The sequence below is a fragment of the Dromiciops gliroides genome, chromosome 2, assembly GCF_019393635.1.
Source record: "Dromiciops gliroides isolate mDroGli1 chromosome 2, mDroGli1.pri, whole genome shotgun sequence".
In the NCBI taxonomy this organism is placed as follows: domain Eukaryota; kingdom Metazoa; phylum Chordata; class Mammalia; order Microbiotheria; family Microbiotheriidae; genus Dromiciops; species Dromiciops gliroides.
Window position 1 is genome coordinate 648,189,147 of NC_057862.1, and position 21,693 is coordinate 648,210,839.

The 21,693-nt window shown below is 44.4% G+C and overlaps 1 protein-coding gene across 1 annotated transcript; it reads right to left on the minus strand.

The window, feature by feature from the left end:
* Positions 1-6,349: 6,349 nt before the first annotated feature.
* On the minus strand, positions 6,350-11,816 carry PABPN1L (PABPN1 like, cytoplasmic). The gene is made up of 7 exons (XM_043983366.1): positions 11,592-11,816; positions 10,414-10,636; positions 10,092-10,159; positions 9,651-9,757; positions 9,328-9,415; positions 7,121-7,266; positions 6,350-6,479 (listed from the first exon to the last, which is right to left on the minus strand). The coding sequence occupies exons 1-7, from the start codon at positions 11,814-11,816 to the stop codon at positions 6,440-6,442; spliced, it is 897 nt and encodes a 298-aa protein (XP_043839301.1). The 3' UTR covers positions 6,350-6,439.
* Between the last annotated feature and the right edge of the window lie 9,877 nt (positions 11,817-21,693).

Consider the following 21,693-nt stretch of genomic DNA (forward strand, 5'->3'; position numbering starts at 1 on the left):
CAGTGGGTGCCTGGCCCCTTGTTGGTGGGCTTTGAACAAAGGCCAGAGGATGGCCACTGGGTATGTTGGAGAGGTATGGATCAGATTAAGGTGGCCTCTATTTGCTCCCACTTTAGGAATTCTATGATTTGGGGATATTTCTCCCGCAGGTTCTGAGGATTTAAGAAAACCCTTTGTAGATGGTGTTAATGTACTTACTAGGTAATCTCAAAGGTTTCTTTGATTTGGGGGGGTGGGGGGTCAGGGCAGTGAGGGTTAAGTGACTTGCCCAGGGTCATACAGCTAGTAAGTGTCAAGTGTCTGAGGCCAGATTTGAACTCAGGTCCTCCTGAATCCAGGGCCGGTGCTTTATCCACTGTGCCACCTAGCTACCTCGGTTTCTTTGATTTTTAATACAATAACATTTTCCTTATTTCAGCTTAATAGGGTTCTTTGGCCCTTCAATCAGGTATCTCCATCTAGAGCTAAAGTTGTTAACTTAGGGTCCCCAGACCCTTTCAAGGGGTCTGGGAACTTAGATGGGAAAAGAAAATGACTTCATCTTCACTAACCCTAACCCTAATTTAGCATTTCCTTAATTAAGAATGAAAGAAGAGATTCTAAAAGGGTCCCTAGGCTTTCCCAACACTGCCAGAGGTGTCTATCACACAAAAATGGTCAAGAATCCCTGGATTAGAATATCATTTCTTTAGTCCATTTTGTTGGAATGAGGGATCCCTTTGGGGGGGGGGGCTTGTTTTAGTCATAATCTTCATATATACCTTTAGCCAAAGACCTCACATCTCATTTCTGTTACTATAGGAATCCTTATAGCTTCAAAGGGTTTTGTTTGCTTCTTTGAAAGTAAACTCTGGGGCAGCTAGGTGGTGCAGTAGATAGAGCACCGAGCTTGGATTCAGGAGGACCTGAGTTCAAATGCAACCTCAGACACTTGACACTTACTAGCTGTGTGACTGGACAAGTCACAACTCCAATTGCCTCACCCAAAAAAAAAAAAAGTAAACTCTTCAGTATGCTCAGACATTCAAGGTTAAAGCCTCCCAGGCCCAGTTAGGGGGGCTTCTCCTAGTTCTTACCTAAGACTACCACAAGATCCTGCAAAACTCCTGGGGCCTGAGCTGTTGGTGGGGAGGTTGTCAGCGCTGATCAATCCCATGGTGATTACTCCAATTGATTTCTTTCCCTGCTTTAGTCGTGGCAAGTTTAGGAGAAGGGAAGTGGCAGTTGGCCCTTCTTCAGCCACCATTATCCATTCACAGTGTTAATGAACCCCCCCAGCAATTAGATACTGCTCTAACATTTGGAGTTAATGGTCATATCAGGAAAATTAAAGTCCTTCCTCCGTCCAAAGCAGTTAGAGATTCTTGACCAGCGGGGCTCTGTAAACTTGGCAGCCGTGATAGGAACTCAAGTGAGCTAACCAATGGCATTGATTCCCTGGAGTCCTCAGAAATGTAGGAAGAAGCACGGAGCCTCCCCCTCTTAGGCCAGATGCACGGCTCCCTCCAAAGCTAGGTTTCAAGTTTTAGGAGTAGTGCATAGCAAGGGGACAAGAGCATCCTGGCTTTCCGGATCGATGACATACATTATCTCCTTCACGTGTTCTGTGTGTTCTCCATGGCGGGTCTTGGGGCTATTCAAGCTACCTTTTCTGATTTCCCAGCTGCTGGTGTATTATCCATCCTCACACCTCCCCGCCCTGTTAATTTTGTATATTCTTAGGTTGTCTCCCCTCCCGTCCAGGAACTGCCTCGTTTTTGCATTTGTAGGCATAGTGATTGGCACATAGTGTTGAGCTTAAATAGTTGTTTATTAATCCAGTTCTTTTTTTTTTAGAGTAGGAAGATTTTAAATTTTATTTATTTGTTTTAATAATAAACATTTATTTTGTACTTTTGGATTCCATTTTTTATCGCCTCCCTGAGGCGGTAAGCAATCAGATATGGGTTATACATGTACACGATTAATCCAGTTCTTACCCCTTCTTCCTCTTACAGTGGAAGCCTGTAGAAAATCTAAGTCTCAGTTGCCCCCAGGTTTGCTTAGGAGACCCCTCTCCCCCCAAAAAACTCCAGCCCAGACGTGGGATAAAAGTAGAGTGGACAGCACGGAGACTAATAGGGAAAGACACACCCAACCATCACAAGTACATTATTGTATCCAACATCTAGTGAGATTTTTTTTGGGTACATACTTGGGAATGGAAACAAATTCTGAAAGACAAGAGTTAAAGGACACAGGGGGGTGAGAGAAATGGAGAGAAGAGGATATGGTGGCAAATCCCTTTATGTTGCTTATGTTAAGAGGTTAAGACCAGCATATATGTTGTAAGCAATATCAGTTATTCTATGTACAACTTGGTAGGTAGGGCAGCTAGGTACCATAGTGCACAGAGTGCTGGGCCTGGAGTCTTCATCTTCCTGACTTCAAATCTGGCCACAGACATTTCCTAGCTGTGTGACCCTGGGCAAGTCACTTCACCCTATTTGCCCCCGTTTACTCATCTGTCAAATGAGTTGGAGAAGGAAATGGCAAACCACTCCAGTATCTTGCCAAGAAAATCACAACTGGGGTCACAAAGAGTTGGACACAATAACAAAAGAAGCAAGAATGCTGTCTTTTCGGTCAGAGGCCCTGAATTCAAATTCCTCTTCTGCCACTTACTACCTAAATGATCTCGGGCAAGACATCAGTTTCCTCAAATGTAAAATGAGAAGGTTGGACCAGGAAGGAAACAAGCATTTATTAAACACCTACTATGTGCAAGGCACTATGCTAATTAAGCATTTTACAGATCTCATTTGATCCTCACAATAACAACCCTGGGAGGTAGATACCATTATCCTCATTTTACAGTTGAGGAAACTGAGGCAGAGGTTAAGTGAGTAGCCCAGAATCACACAGTGTCTGAGGGCACATTTGAACTCAGATCTTCTCAGCTATTGCACCCGTAGCTGCCTCTCTTGGCAGAAGTTGCCAAGTAGGCTTATCTACTTGCTTCCAATTCTAAATTTAGGAACCTATGATTCCCAGGTTAGCATTATATTAGAGTTTTCTCATCTTTTGCCAGATCTTTAGAATCTTGTGGAAGGTTTGTCAATTTGCTTCCTGTCGATCAAATGTTCATCTAGTACCTACTATGTGCTAGGCACTGCTAGGTGTTAGGGATCTAAAATCAGTTTCTACTCTTAATCTCATAGCCTAATCAGGGGAGACTCATTTATATAAAACATAAAATGGATACCAGTAGAGGTGTGTGTGTGTGTGGGGGGGGGCAGTGATGGGAAGTACTAGTAGCCAGGGTTGGGGAGGGAATTGTTTAACAAGCATTAAGTACCTATAGGGAGAGGGTAAGGCCTCATCTAAAAGGTATCGATCACTTGACCTGAACCTTGAAGGAAAGATGGATTATAGAAGGTGGGAAGGGACCATTGCTTAGGCAGCTAAGGCAGGAAAACTGGAGTTCAGATCTGCCCCCAGACACGAGCCTTGTGACCCTGAGAGAGTCATTTAGCCTCCATTTGCTTCAGTTTCCTCAACTGCAAAATAGGTGGTATTATTATTCTTATCTCCCAGGGTTGTGCAGTTCTGAAAAGAATTGGACATCGAGGGGATGTGCCCATCAATTGGGGAAATAGCTAAACAAGTTGTGGCATATGATTGTGATGAAATTCTATTGTGCTATGAGAAACAATGAGAGGGATGATTTCAGAAAAACCTAAGACTTATATGAATGGATAGAAAGTGAAGTGAACAGAACCAGGAGACCACTGTACCCAGCAACAGCAGTATTGGAATGATGATCAGTTTTGAAAGATTTAGCTATTCTGATCAATATAATGATCCCAGATCATTCTGAAGGGCTCATGATGCCATCCACCCCCAGAGACAGAACTGATGATGAACTCTGATTTCAGATTGGAGCATACTTTTCTCTTTGTTTCTTGCTCTTTATTTTTATTTTTTTGCAACATGGCTAATGTGGAAGTATGCTTTTGGATATATCAAAATATATGTAGAATTGATATATTGCTTGCTTCTCAATGGGTGGGGAAAGTAGGGGAGAAGATTTGGAACTCAATTTTTAAAGTGTTAAAAAATTGGAAAATATTTAACAAAATAAATAAAAAATATATTTAGAAAATAAAGGGTAGTGCCCAGCACATAGTAGGCACTTAATATTTGATTGCCGGTGCCTAGCACATAGTAGGTACTGCATGAATGCTATCAATGCTGATTGTTATATACAGACAGAATGGAAGTGATAATCACTTGTGATTGATCAAGGAGCAGATAGAACTTGACGTTGCACTGGGCAAGAAGCCAAGAAGGTTTTCCATTCGTGGCACCAGTGCCCTCTTCCCAGGACCATCATTTATGAGGGAGGACTTGATTTTACCTGTAGGATTCCTCTGCTTTGATCACATCCCAAAGATTGCTATTAAAGGTTGTCCTAAGCAGGCAGAGCTAAGCTAGAGTTTACCTCTCCTGTCCCTTGTGATTATTTATTTTAGAGGGGCAGTGAGGGTTAAGTGGCTTGCCCAGGGTCACACAGCTAGTAAGCATCAAGTATCTCAATTCTTTACAATTTGAACTCAGGTCCTCCTGAATCCAGGGCAGGTGCTTTATCCACTGCACCACCTAGCTGCCCCCTGTACCTTATAATTATTAACAAAGAACGAACACCAACAGTTTTGTAGGAAATGGGGTATTGAAACCAGAGCAGGAACTCAACTCATATCTAGTTCCCATGAAAGAGAGAAACAAGTTTTGATTAAGCACCTATTATGAACCACATACAAATGCTTTACAACTAAATCATCTGAATGCAAGGAAAGCACTCCAATCCAGAGCCAGGAAGATCCCATCATCCTTCTCATAAATGAAGCAGATCTTGTAGGCTTTTCTAGGGGCAGGAAGAGCTGGGCTCCAATTGGGCAGCACGTACCTGTCAGAAGGTCACAGCGGGCACCTGGCTCACCTGCTAAGCCCTTCGATGTCTATTAGAACCTGCCAGAGAGTCTATTCTGAGGCAGACCGAGACTTTGAGGACTAGTGCCAAGAAGAGAAAGCACTGAAAGCAGACATTAGCAGGAAAGTGTTGAAAGAGCAATTCTTAATCAGAGCTGTTATTAAATTAGTAGAGACCAGGGCTTCTGGTAAGGCCCAGCTGCGGACACTAGCCTACCTGGAAGTGGGCAGATCAACCAGCAAGCATTTATTAAAGCACTACTCTGTGCCTGGCCCTGAGCTAGACAAAGGAGATGAAAATAACCCAAGCAATGGGGGAAACAGCTTGATTTGGCACGTGATCAAAAGTTTAATTAACAAACTAAATAGTAAATAGATTAATAAATTACAAAAGGTTCAGCAAGTATACATTCAAGAGTTTCACTCCTAAATTCAAAGTGTTAGTGATTCATTAAATCCAGAATCAGCTTTCGCTGAACTAGGCCAGGAACCACCTGCCAGCCCGTAGACCAAGAAGTGAAAACCCACATATCCAAAAAAAGTCAACCCTATTCCCATCCCCAGATGGATTCTAAGTGAACAGAAAATACTTGACATCTGCCAAAGAAGATCTTAGGGTTTCTATGTTCCCTAAAAGACAAGACATTTTTCATTATAATGAAAGGTGCTCTTGCCTCTTTTTTCTTTTTTTTTTTTTTGTTTTTTTTGAGTGGCAATTGGGGTTAAGTGACTTGCCCAGGGTCACACAGCTAGTAAGTATTAAGTGTCTGAGGCTGGATTTGAACTCAGGTACTCCTGACTCCAGGGCCGGTGCTCTATCCACTGCGCCATCTAGCTGCCCCTTGCCTCTTTCTTTAGGTGTCTGTATTTACAGTAGGAAGAGGAACTACTGTCACTCAATGGGTGAATAAAAGGAAAACATCCATGCTTTTAAAAGATATATTTATAAATTTAATTATTTATATTATTAAGAAAACATCCTGTACATTTGTTTCTGTTAAAATTTGGTGATTTGAACTACAAGCCGAGGTAGGTTAAAGCTTCATCTTATTCCCCCTTTCCCTTCCCCCCCCACCTCAAACCCCAATCCTGCACTGGTGGTCACCCTATTTACCGTCCCAAACCTAAGTTGTGGTGCTATGAAAATGGAAAAGAGTTAGGGAATGGTTTGCCAGAGGCCTGAAACCCAGATACTTCCATTTAGCATGACAGTGCTTGGAGGCTTTGGCTGGAAACATCCTGCCATCCATGGTCCAAGGGGCTAAAAAGTCAATGGTCTAAAACCAGACTAGCTCTAACAAGTTGGCCATCTGTACTCAGTACCAGATTTATTCCACATCCCTCCTCCCCCTCCCCCCCCCCCCCCCCCCGCAATAATCTCAGCTGAGCACCCCGGTCATGTAGTTAAGATGGTCCCAGATTTCAGTCGTTCTGTTTTCTTCACGGCCCACCTCTCCAGTTCAACCCTCTAGTATGGCTCAAACCATTGAGAGAATCTTCCATGCCCCCTATCAGAGAAAAATGGATCAAGAGTTGTGTACTGTCAGAGTGGGCAGAGCCTTCAAAAGCAAGGACATGGATTGGCTTGGGCTGTTTCAGTATGACCCACTTGCTCATCACTGGCTTACTCTCCTAGTCCCTACCTCTATGGCCATGCTCTGTAGGAATTCAGTATTGGCCTCCCTGATGGAAATTACTGAGTGGCTTGGGACTCCTTTACTGCCAGGCTGATCAACCTTGCAGGAAATGAATCCAACCAACCAGCATTTTGTCACATTGCAGGACAAACTCAATGACAGCGATGTCAAAGGAAAGACCATCCGTGACTAAAAGGTTAGATATTCTCCTTCCCTAAAATGAGCAGCTAAAATCTCTTGACTTGCTCTCCCAACTCAGCCCTGTCCTTCCCATCCCAGACATGGCTCTGCTATTAGGGTGGCAAGAATTATCCAGCCTGTTCCAAAGAGGGGTGTATTGGTCTCCCTCACCTCCCCGACCACACCAGACTTCTTCCACCCCAAAATATCATCAAGGATGAGGACCTGGAAATATGGGCAACAGTGGTACAGCCTGAGGGTGAAAACTAGGCCTGGATTTTGATCTGGCCTACCCCCATGCCCCATCTGAGACTCCCCGAGACATCCCTTACCTGTGATTTCTCCCTCTTGGCCTCTGTCGGTCCCCAAGATAAAGGCCATACCGGTGAGGAGGGCCTCCTCTGCCAGAATGTCGAGGCCTCAGGCCCCCTCGGTCTGTGGTGCTGATCCCAGGAAAGTTGGTTCTTTTGGGTAGAACCTGGAATGACCCAAGGGGTCATTGTTAAAGATGAAGTTGGAAAAAAGGCCGAGATGTCTCCGAGACTCCAAGATGACACAATTGCTGGGACCCCACTGCAAACTCCAAAAAAAGGCTCTGCTTCTAGACCTGCCTTGAGTCAAGGTTGGCCTAGCTCTCTGTTACTTTGTGGGATATGAGGACTACCACAAAGTCTTACCTTCCTCTAAATCTTTCCCCTCCTGCTGTTTGTCTATCACTAGCATCTGTTTGGGTTGGGACAATCTCCAGAAGGCCCGGTAAGATGAACACATTTTTACCAGGAGGGTAATTCCGCCAATTTTTCAGTCATTTTTAGTCGTGTCCAACCCCATTTGGGTTTTTCTTGGCATAGATACTGGAATGGTTTTCCATTCTCATTTGACAGACGAGGAAACTGAGGCAAGCAGGCTTAAGTGACTTGCCTAGGGTCTTACAGCTACTAAGTGTCTGAGGCCAGATTTGAACTCAGGAATATGAGCCTTCCTGATTCTAGGACCAGCACTATGGCGCCACCTAGCTGCCACTATTCCATGAATAAATATATTAACTACCTGATATGTATATAAAAGACACCAGAGATACCAAGATGGTAACAAAAACATCCGTATCCTCAAGGAGCTTATATTCTATTTGGGGTGAGTGAGGAATAGGACCTTTATCTAGATAAGAATAAAAGAAGGCACTTTGAGGAGAGATAAACCATTAGTTAATTCAGTGAAGGTAGACAATTTATGGGCAGTGGCTTGTATGAATGCCCAGAGGAATGAGATGGAGTATTAAATTTAGGGAACAGATAGCTGTACTGTTTGACTAAAATGTAGAACGCACGAAGGGGTGTACCGCAGAGTTGGGCTCCGGCCTATCCTTCTCGCCTTACTGGGAAGAATTTTAAATGTCAAATTAACTAGTCTATATTTTATGCTAGAGGCAATAGAAAACCTCTAAAAATTTCTGGTCAAAGCTGTACCGTAGGCAGATTTTGGCAGTGTAGTAGAAGGGAGAAAAGAGAGACTGGAAGGAGAGAGACCAATTAGATAGTTGTTCTGATCATCCATGGAGGAAGGAATTGGGGCTTGAACTCTTTTTTTTTTTTTTTAGTGAGGCAATTGGGGTTAAGTGACTTGCCCAGGGTCACACAGCTAGTAAGTGTGTGTTAAGTGTCTGAGGCCGGATTTGAACTCAGGTACTCCTGACTCCAGGGCCGGTGCTCTATCCACTGCGCCACCTAGCTGCCCCTAGGGCTTGAACTCTAAGGGTGACCGGTGCAGAGAGATCTAAGAGATGGTCAACAACTGGACTTGGCAACTGATTTTATGTGGGACAATCAAGGACAATTCAAGAAGTAACAAACTTGGGTGACACGGAAGACAATAATGGCTTTAGTGAAAATAGGGAAGTTTAGAGAGAGACTGGATTTGGACAAAAAGATAGAACTCCTGGGGCAGCTAGGTGGAGCCATAGAGCATAGATCGCTGGGCCCTGAGTCAGGAAGACTCATCTTCCAGAGTTCAAATCCAGCCTCAGACACTCACTAGCTGTGAGACCCAGGGCAGGTCACTTAGGCCTGTTTGCCTCAGTTTCCTCATCTGTCAAATGAGCTAGAGAAGGAAATGTATCTCCAGTATCTTTGCCAAGAAAACCCCCAGATAACACCACAAAGAGTTGGATATGACTGAACAACATAGAATTCCTATTTATGATGAATAGCTCCCTTTTCTCTAAAGAAATATCCCAAATCTTTTTATGTACTTCTGATTTCCATCAAGGGTTACCATCGTTTTCTTAGCACCCCAGAATGGAAACTAAAGTTCTCTTTGGACATAGGGAACAGAGAAGAGAGAAGGAAGTGTCCTATTGACTCTACTTCCCAAAGGGTCTCATATCTGTCCCCTTCCCTTCACAAATCTACTCCTTCTCCTCCTATCCCTTCAATCCATATCACTGAGCTATGTAACAGTGAGAGGCTTACTAAACATCTTTCGATTTAGCTGGTGTTTCACATCCATCCATCTTCCAACTACTTGCCTCTGATAAACTCACCTTGATTATTCGGCCTCTAAAAGTGGTTTCATCCAGATCCATCGCAGTCTTCACTGAATCCTTATAGGCAAATTCAATGTAGGCATAGCTAAGGGGTGATAAAGGTCAGGGTCAGGGTTAGGGCCAAAGGTTCCAAGAAGGGGAGGAAGATGATGATGACCTGACTCTTGCCTGGGCCCAAGATTATCACACGACAGTGACTCAGAGGGAAGAATTAGTATCTAGGCATTTAACCAACCTCAGGAGCTTGGTGAGGCTAGAATTAACGCTAACCCAATCCAACACACTCCCCCCTCCCTTTCCCCACCAGCCCCAGCACTGACCCCTTGGGGTGTCCAGAGTACTTGTCACAGAGGATGGTAACCCTATTGATTTCACCGCAGCAATTAAAGTGGGACTCCAGCTCCTTGGCTGTGCCGCTGTAATCCACCTGGAAAAATTGGTCGTCAGAGCTCAGCTCGTGAGTGTGTGTGTGTGTGTGTGTGTGTGTGTATTCCCACTCACACCCCTCCCTCCCTCTGTCTGTCCCCATCAGGGAGACTTCTCCATCCAGCCTTTATTCCCTCTGCTGCAGGGCCTTCCTCATGACCTAATGCCCCTCTGCTCATCAAGGGCCCCATCATAAGAGAAGAAGACCTTCCTGATACTTTTATCTAATCAGCCCATGCATAGACTGGGCAGCTATCATAAAAGATGCTCATCTCATCCACCCTCTCACCTCATCCTGGGGTCCCTCACCCTCGGTGCCTTTTCCAACCACTCACATTGCCTACGTAGACAGATCTGTGATCAGCCTCTATCTTCTCCATGGGTGTCCCTTGGAAGGGCATGCCTGGAATGAGAAAATATTCACAGGAGGAAGGGGTGGGAGTACCACTGTGCAGTTCAGGGGGAAGGGGGCCCGAGCCAAGAAGCCATGGGTCAGAGGTTGGGTCTCCCAGACACTTCCCAGCTAGCCGGGCTCCTAGATCCGTGCAGACAAATGGGTGTCTCTTCCCGTGCCAGGCTCTCTTCTCCTACTTCCTTTCCCCCTCCCCAAAGCCTGGGCGACCGGTAGAGTGTGGGTTCCGAGGGCCTTGTTCCTACCATCCTCTGGGCTGGGTGGATGCCTGGCTTCGGGGTCAAGCGGGGCTGGGGATGGCACCGGGCTGGCTGCGTCTGTCTCAGGTGGCTGTGGCTGTTCTGTCTCTTCCATGCCCTTGAGCTCCTCTTGTCTCTCGTGCGCCTCCTCTATTTTCTGCAGCTTGGTTTTGATATCTTCCAGCTCCCACCCATCTGCTTGAGGCCCATGGGCGGAAACACCTGCCTCCTGTTAAAGCCAGGCTCCCTCATCACACACCAGTTTCCTCCTAGTGCCAGTGGGGGGGGCAGGGGAGGAGAGGGGAACCCCTGGGAAGACACCAGCGGCCTGGCTCTTTCACCTCATCATCCGTCTGACCCCCTCAGTCACTTGTTCTCATTCAAGGACTCCCTAGAACCCCCTGGGGTTCTGTAGGGGAGGGCATACTCTATTGCTTTTGCCTTCCCTCCTCCCTTCCACCTCCCCCCTTCTCAAAAGGCTACAAGGCAGTGCCTACACTGAACATGCCTGTGAGGATTCAGTGGACAGTGCCCTGGACCCGGAGGAGACCACTGTCAGGGACTGGATAATCAAGACAAATTTGTTAAAGGATGGATAGGTGTAAATCTCAGAGTCTCAGGAATATGAACCCACACAGAGGGAGCTAGTTTCCTCCCCACCTTCATTTCTCAGATGAAGAAAGTGGAGGGGAGGCCCTTGTTCAAAGTCTTCAGCCAGTCCATGTCTTTCTGCCTCACTGGATCCCTTTAAGGCCTGAGCTCAAACCTCACCTTCTACAGGAGGCATTTCTGGGTGTCTCCAGCTGCCTTCCCTCTGAGATTACCTTCTGTTTACCCTGAACATACCTTGTATAGACCTAGAGATTTATATGTCCCGCCCCCCCCCAACTCCCATCAGAATGGAAGCTGAGGGCAGGGTCTTCCTAGTATTGATGACTGCCTGGCCCATAAAAAGTGAGTTCTAGGGGCAGCTAGGTGGCGCAGTGGATAGAGCACCGGCCCTGGAGTCAGGAGGACCTGAGTTCAAATCCAGCCTCAGACACTTAACACTTACTAGCTGTGTGACCCTGGGCAAGTCACTTAACCCCAAGTGCCTCACTAAAAAAAAAAAAAAAGTGAGCTCTAATTAAATGTTTGTTCACTGCCTGCTCCTGCCTCAGCGGGGAGAAGGGGATTCTACTTACTAAGTCAGGCCCCAGGGTCTCCTCCAATTTTCCTCTGTCCAGGAGAGAGAGCAGAGCACTCTCTTCTTCCTTCTCTTCCTCCTCTGTTGGGCACATCTTCAACATCTTCCCTGCAGGTTGTCCCTTACCCCCCCAACCTAGCCCTTCAGGGTCTGAGAGAGCATTCTGGAGCCAGTCCTTGGAAGGAGGGGAGAAGAGAGAGCTGCTGCTAATGGCCAACCACATGGGTGAACCCCTGGCTCTAGCACTCCCAGTGCTAGCTAGGGCTACTGACTCAATTCCCCCAGGCCTGAGATCAGCTGGGCTCAGGACCCAGGGATTTTAATCCCTCCCAAGCCTTCCAGCTGTTTTCATTTAAGCTCTTTAAAGGGCCCTGGGCCAGAAATCCAGACTGACCAGCTCATCCTCCGCAGGGATCCCCATCTCAGTAGTTAAAGCTCAAAGGCCTGGCTGGCCTCCCTCCCCAGCAAGGTCAAGTGTTCTATCCCCAACTCTTTCTAAAGGCTGGGCAAGGTCTCACATCTGGCCTCTCCTTCTTTAATCTGATCTGGGAAACAAGAGTGCCAAGATAGACACCCTAAGCACTAGGGTCCCTTTAAGATCTAACAAATGCAATGAATTATTATTTTACCCACCCTTCAAGGTCCACCTCCTCCATGACAGATATCGACTGCAGCCATCCATCCCTCATCCTTTCCATCCCTGGAATGCTTACCAAATTTAGAATCTATGGCACATAGATTACACTCGATTACATTCTGGTTTGAGTTGCTCAGATCTAATCTCTTGTGCTGGATGTTTACTGGGCTATTGGTTCCTTGGTGGAAGGGATCATCAGATTTATCTTTTTTATTCCTTCAATTAAATTTTTTGGGGTGGGGCAATGAGGGTTAAGTGACTTGCCCAGGGTCACACAGCTAGTAAGTGTCAGGTGTCTGAGGTCAGATTTGAGCTTAGGTCCTCCCGAATCCAGGTCCTGTGCTTTATCCACTGCACCACCTAGCTGCCCCCTTAATTTTTTTTTTCTGTTACCAAACATTTATTTTTCTCCTCTTATCTTTTCCCATCCACACCCCAAAGAAAAACAAAACCCTCCTAACAAATGAGCACAGTCAAGGAAAACAAAATCTTACATTGGCCTTGTCCAAAAATGTGGGCCTCATTCTGCAACCTGAATCCATCACCTCCCTGGGAGGAGCCAGGTAGCATGCTTCATCATTGGTCCTCTGGAAATCATGGTTGGTCACTGTGTTCATCAGAGTTCTTAAGTCCTTGAAAAGCATTCATTTTTACAATGTTGCCATTATGGTATACATTTTTCTCCTAGTTTTGCTCATTTCACTCTGCATCAGTCCATAAAAATCTTCCCAGGTTTCACTAACACTGTCCCTTTCATCATTTCTTATAACCCAATAGTACTCCATTACAGTTATATATCGTATCTCATTCGGTCATTCCCCAATTGATTGGGCACCCCCTTAGTTTCTAGTTCCTTACCACTATGAAAAAAGGTCACTCTAAATATTTTTTTTTACCTAGAGGTCCTTCTCTTTGATTTCTTAAAGTGTCATTGTTTGGTCCGAGGGTACGCACAGTTTAGAATCTTTCTTCTCTTCATATCTCCCCAGTCATCTGCCACATACTAGATGCTTAATGATTGTTTCTGAATTGAATGCCAGAAGAAGGTAAATTAATCTCATTTCCTTACTAGACTTTAATCATTTGGAAGGAAGGAACCACATCACATGTGTCTATATCTCCCTCAACTTAGCACAGGGCAGGGCACGGGACACTTGTTGAAAATGTTGTTGTCCATCTTTGTTCTCTCAAAGAGGACCAATGATATTGGGAGGGTGATGTCTTGAGTTGCAAGTAAATTGGATTTAAGTGAGGCCGAGATGGGCAAAGCCACTCTCTCCTCCAGAGTCATCAGAGTCCAGTGGCAAGACTGGCGATGGCCCATTGTGAGCTATTTGAATGATAGATGGGTCCTTAGAAGAGGAAATTTTCATCAACAGAGGGAAGAGAATAAGGGAGAACAGCCCCAATCTGGGGATGTGAGGCCATTGGAGCCAGTAGAACTTTTTTTTTTTTTTTTTTGCGGGGCAATTGGGGTTAAATGACTTGCCCAGGGTCACACAGCTAATAAGTATTAAGTGTCTGAGGCCGGATTTGAACTCAGGTCCTCCTGAATCCAGGGCCGGTGCTCTATCCACTGCGCCATCTAGCTGCCCCGGAGCCAGTAGCATCTTGATTCTTGGATGGACCTTGAAAGAAAGTCAATTCAATTCAGTGAAACATTTATTAGATCTCTACCAAATGTAAGGATCTTGCGATAAGGGCGAGGGGTACAAAGATGGAAAAGGATATCACCTCAGCCCTCTCAGAGTTTAAAGTCTAGTTTGTAGAGATGTGCAAAAAAACAACTAACTCTATTAAGTGCCTAGGAGAGTTCAAACAGAGATGTCTATGAACAAAGGTTCTTAATCTTTTTGGTGTCATGGGACTGTGGAGCCTCTTTTCAAAATCATGTTTTTAAATAATGCTTTAAAAACATGATTCTGAAAAAACCTAGGTGGCATAGTTAATAGAGTACTGGGCTCAGAGTCAGGAAGATCTGAGTTCAAATCTGGCTTCAGACACTCATTGGCTGTGTCATTCTGGACAAGTTATTTAACCTCTTTTTGCCTCAGTTTCTTCTTATGTAAAATGGGGATAATGATAGCACTTACTTCCCAGGGTTGTTGTGAGGATCAAATGAGATAATAATTGTAAAATACTTAGCATGTACCTGGCATGTAGTTAAGGGCTGTAAGGGGCTAAAATTCTAGCTAGTCTGTCTAAAATATCTAATGAGTGGTCACCAATAAATTATAAGCTTTAGCAAGAGTTAGACTTTTAAGCATTTATTAAGGAGAATAAGAATTTGGTGAAGAGAGAGAAAAGGCCTAGATTCATCTATCTATCAAAGGGAGAGCACATTTTAGCCTCCACTCTCCATGAGAGTCCTCACAAAAAAGCGTGAACCACACCTTCCTCAATCCCACAAGCCTCCTGTGAAAACTGGAAATGTCCTGTCCCCACACACAGCTCCAAGCTAATTGGCCAATAGCTTGGATCGACAGTACCCACAAGCAAATGTCACTTCCTGATGCCAAGGACCTGACCGCACGGCTTGCCCTCAGACGCCTTCTCCTCATGGCGGAGCTTTCCTACAGTAGCTCTCCACCTCCACCACCACTATCATCATCATTGCCATTGTCATATAATATGGGGAGGGCAGCTAGGTAGCACCATAGTGTGCATAGAGCTCCAGGCCTGGAGTCAGGAAGACTCATTTTCCTGAGTTCAAGTCTGGCCTCAGACACTAGCTGTCAAATGAGCTGGAGAAGGAAATGGCAAACCACTCCAAGTACCTTTGCCAAGAAAGCCCCAAATGGGGTCACAAAGAGTCAGATAAGACTGAACAACAGCAAAAAAGCCTTTCTATGTTATTTTAAGATTTGTAGAGTGCTTTGCATATGTAATTGAAGGAAATGCTAAATTTCAGTTAGAGGTTAGTAAAAATAATGATGAATTTCCCCCCTATCCAAATTCATCGATTCCCTGAAATCTATCCATGAACTCTCTTAGCCCCCAGGTTAAGAACCCCTTGGTTTAGAGATTCAGGAAGGGAGAGAAAGAGAATCATTTCAAGTTAAGAGGGATTAGGGACAGCTTCATTAAGGAAGTAATGAGAAGCAGCCTGGATTAATGGATAAAATACTTTTCTCAGTTTCAGTTTCTTTAACTGTAAACTAAGGAGAACGTTAGTACCTTCCTCACAGGGCTTCTGTGAGGATCAAATAAAATAATAAGCTTTTTCTATATAGCCATCCTTTCCACATCATGGGGGTTAGGAGGATGGCACCCCCACAGTCTGGAAAAAACATTTCAAATTTTTGGCCCTCCCACTGTACCGGAGAAGTCTGGATTGTTTATTTTTCTTTTATGGGGTGTTTACAGCATATTATTATAAAATTTGGGTTGTGCATTTCTGAATTTCTTAACTTTTCTATGTCATCTGTTAGCCTTCATATGTCATCTGTGGCTTTCACAAAACTCCCCCCAAATTCCCATTTAATTTCTTAGGCTGACCTGTGATATATGGAAACCATGATGGGGAAAGTCTCCATGTGAGAGGGACAACTGTATATTTAAATGGCACTTGAGCTAGGGCCTGACAGAAGGAAAGCATTTCCTTTTCTGGTGGAGACCACTCCAGGCATGTGGGATAATCTATTCAGATCCAACATGAAGGAGACAGGATAATGGAGCAGCAGGAAGCAGGGTAGCCAAGCTCCTCTTCACAAAACTCCTTAAAACAGACCTAGAAAATGCAGCAGACCAGGGGCAGCTAGGTGATGCAGTGGATAAAGCACCAGCCTCGGATTCAGAAGGACCTGAGTTCAAATATGGCCTTAAACACTTGACACTTACTAGCTGTGTGACCCTGGGCAAGTCACTTAACTCTCATTGCCCCACCCAAAAACCAAAAACAAAACAAGATATGTAAAATGCAGCAGACCGAGGCTTGATGTGAAAATTCAGAAAAAGGGACAGTGAGTCATTTGTCCAGACCAAGTCAGCATAGGGAGACAGTCAAGGAGGTCTGCGGGTGCTGAAGACTTGATGGAGCCAGGGGCACACTGATCATAGAGAGCATGGCAGCATCACTTGTGCACTTGGCAAAAGTAAGTCCCAGATTCATGCCAGGGCATTGTGAAGAAGACAGATGCCAACTGGAAGCTTCGTTGCCCCACCCCCAGTTCTGGGTCACATCCAGGGACGACTGAGGAGACCTACTCCTAAGGGTGGCACTCAGGTGAAGAAGCCATGGGCAGTACGGTACACCAGTGTGCCTGACAAGGAGGAAGGTCAGAAGCAAGTAACAGCAACATGGCTCAGACCCCAGGAACACAGTAGGGTATCAGTTCCGGTATCTATCCCAGTTTCTAGAGGAATTATCAAGACAGGTAACCTAAACCAAAGGAGAGTTACAATTTTGCCACTCTGAACCAGCAGAACTTCCCCGCTTCCTGATAGGGACTGAGTCTGGCATCATCTACTCTTTCTCAAGCCCAAACCCAGGTCAGGAACTTGCAGAGCTCAGAGCCGGGTGGAGGAGGAGGAGGAGGAGGCAACAATCAAACTTTGCCCTTGGTCAAACCACTTGGGTGGCACTGAAAGCTTTCAGGTCCCCAGTCTCTGAGACTGGGGAAGAACCCAATCCTCAATATCCTAGGAAGATAGCACCAGGATCAGCCGAGAGCTTCCCTCCAGAAGTATGTCAGATCCCAGCCCAACCGTCAAGTCTGAAGTCAGGCTGGAAGAACGAGCAAATAGAAAATCCCGCCAGGCAGGGACGTTCAAGACACTAAACCCCAAAGAAGAGAATGATTCCAAAACCCATGTACAAACAATACCTCAGAGAAAGACAGCTTGAACACAAACTCAGCTAGAATTCCCGGAAAAGGTGCAGCAAGAATTAAGAAGAGATTTTTTAAAAAGTTTTTATAAGTGGGATGAGAGTACTTGAGGAAAAAACTGGAAAAGAAATGAGCACTATGGAAGAAAGAATTGGAAAAGGAATTAACAACTTGGCACAAGAAGTACAAAATCTTGTGCAAGCAACAAAATCCCTGAAAATTAGAATGGATTAAATGGAAACCAATGGTTCCACGAGGCAAAACAAAATATTAAAATAATGTCAAAAGTTTGAAAAGACAGAAGAAAATGTAAAATATCTCATATCAAGAACAAGAACAACCCTAGCCAAATCCCCAAAACCCTGCCCTGAAAAGCAGATTTAAGGGAAAACATTTAAGAATAATTGAACTATCTGAACACCATGACCAAAAAAATAATGTCTAGACATTATATTTCAAGAAATCTTAAAAATATTAAATATTAAAAAGAAAACTGTCCAGGTCCCTAAGAACCAGAGGGAAACATGGAAATAGAAAAAAATCCACTGTCACTTCCTTAAAGAAAGCCCCAAATGAGCATTCCCAGGAATATTGTACAAAAAATCCAGAGTTTCCAGGTTAAAGCAGCCAGAGAGAAAGAATTCAAGTACCAAGAAGCTAGTCAGGATCAAAAAATGATTTAGTGGCCACCTCTATAAAGGAGTAAAGAACTTGGAATATGATATTCCAGAAGGCAAAGGAATTGCTTTCAGCCAAGCATAACTTACCCAGCAAAACATTACAATGCTTTAGGGAGAAAATTTACCTTTAATGAAATAGAGGACTTCCAAACATTCTTGATGAAAAAACCAGAGCTTTGGAAAAACTTTTGAAGTACAAATACAGTAGTAAAGAGAAACATTAAAAAAGACAAACAATAATAAAAGACTAAACAAAGGTAAAGTTACATTTAAACAGGGGTAAATGATACATATGTCCCCTATAAACTCTATCATGATCAGGAGTCATAGAGGGAATCCAGTTAGACAAGGTCTGGGATTGGTTCTGTTATGTCTTGATGGTCTTAAGAGAAGAATGGAAAAAGGAGAGAAGAGAAATACAATGGGGGTGAGGTGGAGGGAAAGGAAAGTTAGGGAAGATTAGCACACATAATTAGGGCATGCAAGTAGACATGCCATAAACGAGGAGGAGAGAGTGATGGAGGGGAACAGCTGACGTTTTACCCTTACTCTCATCTGAATTGGTTAAAGTGATGAAGAAGACACACACACATAGTTTGGTATAGAAATATATTTCATGTCTTTCATATATGAAGAAGGGAAAAGGGAGAAAGGGGGAATGAGGAATTAGAGTGAGGGTAGCTTAAGGGAGATATTAGTCCTAAGTAAAACAAACTCTAAAAATATATAAAAATATTTATAGTTCCTTTTAAGGTGGCAAAGAATGGGAATCTTAGGGGATGCCCACAAATTGGGGAATGGCTGAACAAGTTATGACCTATTAATGTGAGGGGTTTTTGTTTGTTTTTGGTTTTGGCAGGGAAATGGGAGTTAAGTGACTTGCCCAGAGTCACACAGCTAGTAAGTGTCAAGTGTCTGAGGCCAGATTTGAACTCAGATCCTCCTGAATCCAGGGCCAGTGCTTTATCCACTGCATCACCTAGCTGCCCCTTATGACATATTAATGTGATGAAATACTATTATGATGCAAGAAATGATGGAGAGGATTTCAGAGAAACCTTAGAAGACTTGAATGAACTGATGTAGAATAAAGTACATAGAACCAGGAGAACAATTTATACAATTTATGACAATATGGAAAAGGCAGATAATTTTTTGGGAAAAAGGAATTCTGAACAGTATAATGCTACCCACTTCCTGCAAAATGAGCACTTAAAAAAAACTTTTGGAAATGGCCAATGTAGAAATTTGTGTTGGTTAACTATACATGTTTGTAACAAGAGTTTTGTTTTTCTTTTATTCTCAATTAAGGGTGGGGTGGGAAGATGAGAAGGTGAATTTTTGCTGATTGAAAAAATAACTAAAAATAATAAAACATAAGGGGGAAGACAAAATGAGGGAAGGCCTGCATCACAAGGGCTTCTGGGTGAAGGAGTGGATATTTCATTCAGTTGGCAATGCGGATCCATGGAAAATTTTGGAAGAGCAGAATTATGTGATCAGAGTTATGCTTTTGGAAGATGACTTTAGTGGTTGTGTGAAGAAAATCTGTCACGCTTTTAAAGACAATATTCCTTCTCCACCAGCCCTCATATTAGAAGATGTGCCGCCCCATACCCAGAGAAGGAAATGCTCCAGGTTAGGACAGTCACTCAACTAACAACTTTACTCCTTAGGAAGTTTTTCTTTTTGTCTACCCTGATCCCTTTGTGCTATGGATTAAATAAACCCCGTCCTCACCAGAGGATTGAAAACTCTTTTTTCCACTGTTGACTCTTCATGGTCCCCATTGAGCAGGTTCCCATGCAATGTCAAAGGATAGTGGTAGATCTGATCTGAAAGCCTGCAGCGTCAGTGGTTGGGATCTACTGAATATAAGGTTTGCTTTCAGGTGCTATTATGACCCAGTGCTGGCCCTATGAACTGGTGCACATTTGCATGACTTGGCCAGAGCAGTGTGAGGCTCCCTGGGAAAGATGTCCAGTGATGGGGTATTCTTCCCCCCACCTTTGCAGGGTAATGAGGGTTAAATGACTTGCCCAGGGTCACACAGCTAGTAAGTGTCAAGTGTCTGAGGCTGGATTTGAACTCAGGTCCTCATGAATCCAGGGCCGGTGCTTTATCCACTGCGCCACCTAGCTGCCCCCTGATGGGGTATTCTATGATGAGACTTAGGAGCTGGTGAGTAAGATTAAGGAATGGCATAGTGACCCTTAGTACCATAGGTCTGGTCTTCAACAGTCACCAACTCCCAGCATCAACTCCCCCAACTCTGACTTTTCATGGCCATGGTCAGACCTTGGCAAAACAACAACAGCAGCATCAAAATCAGCTCTTATTTACGTAGGATGTATTGATCTTCACAACAACCCAGTGAGGTAGATTGCATGAGTGGTTTTACTCCCATCTTATGAGTGGGGACACTGAGTTTTCCTTTCCTTTTAGCCTACTTTTTTTTTTTTTTGGTGAGGCAGTTGGGGGTAAGTGACTTGCCCAGGGTCACACAGCTAGTAAGTATCAAGTGTCTGAGGCCAGATTTGAACTCAGGTCCTCCTGACTCCAGGGCTGGTGCTCTATCCACCGTACCACCTAGCTGCCCCTCCTTTTAGCCTACTTTTGTAGGGCCTCACAGTTATATACTAGGGTTGAAAGGGACCTCAAGAAGTCATCAATTCTATCTCTTTTATCAACTACTTTCTGCTGAGGGGGCGATAACTTTAGTATTGACATCTTACTAGGGAATCATAAAGATGAGTAATCCTTTAAGACCCCAAGGAATAAAACATTAAGGGTGGAATTTCAGGCACTGAAAAATATTTAGGGAGACTTAAGGGCATCTTCTCAGCATCCCTCAAATCATGCCATATAGATAGCTGTCCATGCTCCCTATACCCAAGACTGGTTCAGTCTCTTTTATTCCCCATCCCTACACTGCTCTCCCCCCTGCCAAGTTCCCAGATAACCACTATCTTCTCTCCTCCTCCTCTTACTGATAGCCTTTAGCTTGGGTTCCATGTTATTTTCCCCTGTTGGTATTCAGGAAACAGTTGTAGGTCACACAAGGACCAAGGAGGTAGCCAGACACCTCCCTGGTTCATATCTCTTGAACTCAAGAAGTGGTGTCTGAGGCCAGATTTGAACTCAGATCCTCCTGAATCCAGGGCCAGTGCTTTATCCACTGCATCACCTAGCTGCCCCTTATGACATATTAATGTGATGAAATACTGCTTGATCAAGGCTCAGCCTTGATGAATAAGAAGCACCTAGCGCTTCCCTCTGGTTCCCTGTGGGTGGCTGACATTGGATAATACTTTGAAATAACACCTATCAAGTTGCAGTGTGATAGGATGGAAGGGGCAGTGGATATTTTTTTTTTTTTTTTGCGGGGCAATGGGGGTTAAGTGACTTGCCCAGGGTCGCACAGCTAGTAAGTGTCAAGTGTCTGAGGCCGGATTTGAACTCAGGTACTCCTGAATCCAGGGCCGGTGCTTTATCCACTGCGCCACCTAGCCGCCCCCAGGGGCACTGGATTTTAAGCCAGAGTACCTCACGGTTTACTTACTACCTGCATGAGCTTGGGTAAATCACATACAAAGTAGATTTATTCACCTATAAAATAAGGGGGTCAAACTAGATGATCTCATGATTCTATGATATTTTGAATTGAATCCTACTTTAGGGAAAACTTAAGCCCTTCTCTCAACTAAACCTTTTTTATTTCAGCTGGTGATATTGCTGTACTATTAATATTTCTCCCTAGAGCTCCCTACATCTCAGACAACTAGGGATCTATGTACCTGAATATATAGGTAGGGCTGACAAAGGAAACTGCTGATTCTAGGAGTGTCGATTCTATTGTTCTTGACTCCAGTCCCCTTGTTGGGACCAGGAGTGAATTTCTCTCCATTTTTGCCCCTTTCCCCCATTGGAAGCCTCATGGGAGGGATTCTGGGA